Genomic DNA, 7,349 nt, shown 5'->3' on the forward strand with positions numbered 1-7,349 from the left:
GGGGTGACAGGGGTTATAATGTTAACAGCTTAATCTTCATCTACTAGAGAGGAAAGTCAATTGGAAATGTCTAAAATGGATGAGAAATAGAAGTTACCATTTTCTTCACAAAAAATTAAGCAACAGGGAACACAATTGGAAGAGTTCAACATAATCACCTTTAGAAGGACGAGGGAGGATTAGGGAATGGATGAAGGTAGGGATTGTCAGTTTTCACTCCAAACCCTTTTTGGTACAGTATTGATCTAAAAACATACAGACACAGACACACATACATTTTTTTGGGGGGTGAAATCGAACAAATATAGAAAATCAAAAACCAAAAGAGAAATGTCCAGGATAATCAGTTAATCATAACCACCACCACCCAGTCAAGACACTATATTCATGAGGCCCCCCAGACTCTTTCTCAAGAACAACTCCCTTCCATCACTTAAAAGTAACCACCACATACTGGCGTTTATAGCAATTATTTTGTAGCTATTTTTCAGAGTTTTACCAGTTTAGTATGTGTCCCTAAGGCTACGGTTTAGTTTTGAATGCTTTTTAAACTTTGTATTAGTGGAATCAAAGAATCTGTATAAAATATACACATACCATATCTTTACTTTGGCTGAGGAGAAATTCTTAATAAATTCCCCAGTTCTCTCATTCTCCAACTCTTATTTGCCATAAACATTCCAACAATAACAGCTAAACCTTTATAATGCTCTATGTGCCAGCTTTCTGTTTTATGCATATTAACTCATTTAATCACCAAAACAACAGCATAAGGAAGATTTTATTGTGATCCTCATTTTAGAGAGAGGAAAACAGGCACAAAGAGATGAATAAATTTGCCCAAGATTACCCAGCTAGCAGAGGATTGGGTAGGATTCAAACTATGTAGCCTAGTACCAGTGTCTGTGCTACCTACTATCTCATGAAAGCGAGTTGTCAATGAAGGAAAATTTTCAAGTATAGAATATGATAAAATGTTATTACCACTACCATGAAGTTGAAAAGGAAAACTGCAGGACATGAGACTGTCTGAGTGATAGAGATTTTAGTACCTCACCCTTCTCCCAGACAAGTACCTATACCAAAGATAAACCACTTAAAAGTGCCTGAAGAGACCTGTGCATAGAATAAGTATCCCAGTAGGAGCCTACATTGGCCAAAGATCAATCACAGTATTTGGTCAAACATCACAATACTTAGTTCTGCAATGCACTTAATGACAAATTCTGAGCCTTGATTAAGTCCAATAAAGACTTCTTTCTAAATTAAGGCCCCCAAAGAACTCAGTTTCTCACACAACTTACCAGTAGTAGTAACGTCGGGCTCTTTCTTTTCTAAGACATCTTTGAGAATTGACAAGATTAGAGTATAAGCAACAACAGGAATCATCTAATCCAGTCCTGTCATTTTAACGTTAGCCTTACTGTAACCCAGAGAAATACTTATTCCAAGCGATATACACTTGTTTGTCACCAGAATAAAAACCCAAGGTCTCCTAACTTCTATTACACAGCTATAGAACATCAATCCAGTTATAAAGCCTGGCAAGTAAATACATCCATGATTTCTAGAGTATATCGCAATCATCTTTACAAAGGATCTCTTTCCCCTTCAAAACCTCATAATAGTAACATTCACATTCCTTCATTCAACAAATACTCAACACCTACTGTGTGCCAGGCATTGTTCCAAGCATAGTAGTTTGTATAGGATGTTCTGCATAGAGCACAAAGATGCATTAGTGCTGCACAGTGTAACAGCAGAGGTTTAGAGTAAATTATAAATAAAAATAAATAATTATGTAAATTATTAATTTAATTAATTTATAATCATATAAATTATATAAATATAATTATATATAAAAAGTGCTATAAAGATAGATTTTTAAAATATTTCCAAAAAAGGAAGATAAGTAAAAGAGTTACAGACATGACTTGAAGAATTCTAATAAGCGATAAACTGGGAGGAGTGTAAAGTATTCCAAGGTGGGAAGAGCAAAAAAACAAAGACCCAAGAGTAAGACTGTACAAGACTTGTCTAACAGCATCCATTTAGCTGGATCATCAACCATATCAGCAGATGAACGTCGCGAAACGGGGGGGGGGGCATACTGACATACTTGCATATTCGCATTCTAGGCTGAAATATTTGAATGTAATTCATAATCCTAGGGAAGCAGTGACCACTGAAGATTTCTGAGGAACATAAAATTGGGACAGTATTTAAGATTAATTTAGAAGCAAAACAGAGGACAAGTAGCAGGGAATCATTTAGGAAGTTACTGCAACCTGGATGAAAGATGCTGAGATCCTGAACTACGGTGAATTGGGTATGGAAAGAAGACTAAAGCATTACAAAAGTAATGATGGTATGCCCTGACAGCTAACTGCATGTAGGAGGGGAAAGACAATTTGGAGCATTTGATGGGAAAGAACTTGCAATGCATCATTAACAGAAAACAGGTAAGCTAAACTAAAGATTTAGCTAGATGTAACCTGTTCAGAGATTACAGTCTAAACCAAGGAGGAAAACGTATTAATCTTATTTGAGAAAAGCACATCTTCCCTTAGTAACATAAACATAATAGACTGTGACATGCAAACTACAGTACACAAAAAACCCAAATTAAAGGAGTATAATTCGAAAATTAGGTGCTTTTTATACTTACTACACTAGAATAAACATAGGTACTAAAGTTAAGTCATGTTTTTATCAAAATATACATACCAAGCCTCAGCATGTTAAGATGCTAGGAATGCACTGTATGTTAAAGTATTATCTAACAACCTCAAAGGAAAATTATTTAATGAATCAGTAGCAAAATGTAGCCACTAACTATTAGCAGAAGAGAACTACAACTGATGCCATCATACAACATATTACCAACTATCATTTGATTCAGTTAAGTAAGTTTAGAACCATGAATTTCTTCTAATTAAATAAAACCCATGCGGTCTCTCTGCCTACTCTTTAACAGGTAAACTATGAGCTCCTTTAGGGCAGGGTTTATGTCCCAGATACTTGCAGCCCCAGTGCTCAACAATTAGGAAGTCCCTGAACAGATCTTTGATATAAAAAATAAATGGAAATCAACCCAGGAATAATTTTCAAGTATACAGCACTCTCATAACTTGAGTATTATACAACAGCATGAATGATCCAATATTACCAACAGGTAATGGAATTACAAAATGAGTAACACATGAGTCCTCCCTTGAACTTAGAGGATTTCTCTCAAGTCAACCACCACAAGCTTCACCAGAAAACCTTGACTTGCACTACTTGTGTGACCATCAGTGAGTCTCGTAACTAAGACTTCTGGTTTCTCATCTGAAAAACAGATGAGAACTCAACAGGAAAGAAATGTGATAGTGCTCTATGAAGTATCACAAGTATAATGTATGCCAGTTGGCTCCCCGAAAAACACACCAAACTGATCAGACACTTCACTGAGAATGACACTGACACAGGCAAATCCAAGCATTTGACTGGCTCAACCCAAGTCTATCATCCTACCATCACCTGAAGAAATCCTCAAAACAAACAGTACTGCAAACAGGTCAGAAATAGGATCTTAATATGACAAAACAATCTAGAGAAGGATGATTTATAAAATTTCACTAGACAAATTTTTTAAAATTTAAAGTACATTTTAATTCATTTGAGTTTTGTTGGAAAATTCCTACTGTAATTCAAGACAGAATACCATTAAAATTCAAACTTGAAATAATATTTCTGAACAATGAAATGACACAACTACTTTATGGGAAATAATGCCTCCACCACCTAAGACCATCTCAAATTAGTGCAGAACTAGCATTTCCAAACTTTACGTTTTTGAAATACATTAATAAATTTGGGAGAAGAATTAAGACTTAGGTACTTCAATTGATCAAACCCAGCTTCTAACCACACAAGAATAAGCTCCCCAAATGCCATGCTATATATCCAGAGCATTGTTGTTTTCTTATCCATCTAAATTAATCTTTACAAGACAATAAAATGTATCATTTGAGCCAGCATTTCTTCACAGAATGTCAATCAACACCACACTCTGAACATAGGCAAGTTAAACACTAAAAATCTTACCTCAAAAATAAGACAGTCATTTAAAAATGTTTCTGAGGTAAATGCTGATGCCTATTTAAACACAATTATCTAAAAATGATGTATGAATATGAAAATGCATCACCATTTATTTGCACATGAAATTTATACAGTCAGGAAACCTTTATGATATGAACCTTAGATTTTCCTTGTGACAGTTTTATATACATCATCATCTAGTGCTTTCACTTAATACATAAAAAATGATATAAAGTATTAATAATAAAAGACTGAAGACTATTTTCCAGACAAGTGACTTCTTAAAACTGTTCCTCCATTGCTCAGACAATAAACTCAGTATGTTCTTAAACTGTAACAGACCTAGCCGCAAGGAAATCCTTCAGTAATCACGATTCTGAAGATCCCATATTCAAATTTTGCATTAAGTGCTTTCTTACCTTCTGCTACATCATCATCTACTGCTCCTTTCACCTGAGAAAAACACCACTGAATATCGTTCCCTCCTCCAGCTCCTGGAAAAAGAAAACATACCAATTAAAACTGAGTTCTGTTCATGTTTACTCTCGTAAACACAGAGATGGTATCCATGGTTGGCATGATACTAATAGCCTAGTACTGCCCACACATACAACCACCAGCCCAGAGCACTAATTTGGAAGAAGGTTAATCTCCAATAGTTGGTACTGCATTTCAAGAGAGAGATTCCAGGTATGAAATATTTAAAGGCCATGTACTATCATTAACACTGCACATGTGTTCAAAACTTCCATTTTCCCTTCCCCTCAAATACCGTAAAAGCCTCACAGTCACGCAAGACCTACCAGAGAAAAGTAAATACCAAAAGTTAGATAGTTTTCCTTTAAGTTTACAAAAGCCTGCAGAAGGGTTAATAAGATTAAACTACCATAAAACATGGAACGAAGAGAAAACTTCAGGAACATTACTGCCTGGGTGAGGAGTAATGATTCATATGAACCCAATCACCAAAGCGCACACACAGCAAACACAACACTCACCACCCATTTCTTTGCATTTCATTACCAGCGAAATCACTGGCTCCAGACAGGAAAAGAAACCGAAATAAATGCTGGTGAAGAGACTGTCAGAGGAAGCTTGTTCTGCCTCCCTTCACTTTACCCCTCAGAATCAAAAGGACCTGGCAAACAATTTCACTATTTTGTCATCATCTTGTGCAAAACCATTTTAATTTCACTTAATTATTCAACAAGGCCAAAAAGCAACTTGTTTACAGCAAAACGTAAGTCAATCCAACACATTAACTTTTTTAAAGGTTTAATTATTTAAAAGTTATTATCTAAATATTGGAAAAAGCATGGAAAATTGGTTTAGTTTCTGAATGTTTCTATTTCACTTCCAAGCACTATGGAGGAAATGTCCTGGAACTGTGAAGAAACTGAATCAAGATCTAGAATTGGTTCTACTAGAAGAATGAACACATTCAGCAACATCAAAATGTATAAAAATTATCCTCAAAGCAATTACCTTTCTCTTCCTTCACTTTCATTCTTGCTAAATATTCCAAGCTGGTTTTCTCTAGCATCCTTCCCACCCCCCCCACCCCCCGCCAAGCTTTTACCTAAATCTCTCTCCCCTTGGCTATTTATATCACTGAACTCCACAACTATTTTAACTAACTCTACGAAACCCTTCTGGGAAAAGGACATCTGCACAAAAACTAACATACAAAACGCAAAGTTTAAATTACATTTTTCATGCAACTTGGTGTTATTAAAGGCCTTGCACTCTTTGGACACGAAGGGTAAGAAACGAAAGGGAACTAGATGAAGACAAAAAATTCAGGCTTAAGGTCTCAAAAATATACGTACCCACAGTGGGGGGGAAAATAAATACACATAGGTCCCCATTGTATTTTAACTTGTAAAGCACTCTTCCTTTTCAGTACAAAATACATTAATATAAACACCCAAGAAGGCTTGCAGCAAGTGGGAAAAAAAAAGGAATTATATGAAGCAAAAACCCTAAAAAAAGCCCCGGGGGGGGCGGGGGGAGCGGAGGTTACACCGGGCTCCTAAGCAGTAGGGACAAATCTGCACTCGCCCCCACCCCGCCCCACCCACGCCTTACCCCTCGCCTCGCCAGCACACACCCCACCCCCACCCATGCCAAGGTTCCAGCCCTCATTTTAAAAGCCATTTCGGTATCACAGCGACCCTTCGCCTTACCAGAACCCACCCCACCCCCACCGCACCCCACTTGACCAATTCCCTGAAATCCAAGGGGCTCCCCGTGGCTCGACGAGAGGCACAGACGGTCGCTAGGGGGTGATGGAGGGAGAAGGAAGGAAGCGGTGCCTTGTCAGTGGACGAGGGTGATTTCTCCTTTACCTGCCATGTTGCGCTGCAAATGGTGACCCTGCTGGGTTCCTCGGGGTCTCTGCTTCCTGAACTCACCCCCCTCACCTGGGGATGGGGGGGTAGAGAGGGCGGATGGCGGCGGATGGCACCTGTGGGGGGAGAGGGCGGGGGTCGGGGGAGAAGGAAGGAGGGGCGGGCAGATCAGCCAGCAGGATGGTGGATTTCACTCTGGGGCTTCCCCGCTCTCGCTCTTTCTCCAGCAGCGGCGGCGGCAGCTACGACAGCGACGGCGGCGGCAGCGGCAGGGGCAGGCGACTCCACTTTCAAAATGGCGCCGGCTGGCCTGGCCAGTGACGTCACCCGGGGGCGGAGCAGCCGGGCCGGGCCGGAGGGGCGGGGCAGGGCGGGGCGAGGGCCGGGGCGGAGACCAGAGGGGGAGGGACGGGGAGCGGCTGGCCCGGCTCCCGGCCTCCGCCCCTTCCTCCCCCGCCCGGTAGTGCGTCCCCGCCGATCAGGCCTGCGCCGCTCCTTATCCCGCGCGCTGCTGGTTTGGAGTCTGGCGGTACCCCTTCTGCCCTCCGTCCCCGGCCCAGTCCGCGCTCCGGTGCACATCACAGTGTCCCAAACCCTCGCGCCTGTGCCTGGGTTCCGAGGCGGGCTCAGCCGTGCAGTTACTGTGCTCGCTCCCGGGGATTCGTGGGATCCTGTGTCTTTGAGCCTACCGTGTTTCTACTTAAAATAGTGACTCTGTGGCCAGTGAAATTAAGGACGGAAGGTGCAGACTTGGTGGCTCGGCCAAGGGGAAAGTTCGCGGGTCTGAGAAAGGCGCTGCTGGCCTGGTTCCATGTAGGTGAATTAAATGCCCTCTCATGGGCCCCGGGAACTGAGGGAAGAGTCCTTGGCGACTGAAAGCAGTTGAGGGTTTTCCGAACAGAAAAACTGAGT

The 7,349-nt window shown here is 40.8% G+C and overlaps 1 protein-coding gene across 2 annotated transcripts in view; it reads right to left on the reverse strand.

The window, feature by feature from the left end:
- Positions 1 to 6,742, reverse strand: part of PPP2R2A (protein phosphatase 2 regulatory subunit Balpha) — a 79,495-nt gene extending 72,753 nt beyond the window's left edge. For both annotated transcript variants that reach the window (XM_045774143.2, XM_045774144.2), the window contains exons 1-2: positions 6,435 to 6,742; positions 4,506 to 4,580 (exon numbers count right to left, since the gene is read on the reverse strand). In XM_045774143.2, coding sequence (XP_045630099.1) covers positions 4,506 to 4,580; positions 6,435 to 6,441 — 82 coding nt within the window. In that variant the 5' untranslated portion in view covers positions 6,442 to 6,742. The remainder of the gene's footprint in view (positions 1 to 4,505; positions 4,581 to 6,434) is intronic.
- Between the last annotated feature and the right edge of the window lie 607 nt (positions 6,743 to 7,349).

The sequence above is a fragment of the Ursus americanus genome, chromosome 13, assembly GCF_024610735.1.
Source record: "Ursus americanus isolate L20-20 chromosome 13, mUrsAme1.1.p, whole genome shotgun sequence".
Classification (NCBI taxonomy): Eukaryota; Metazoa; Chordata; class Mammalia; order Carnivora; family Ursidae; genus Ursus; species Ursus americanus.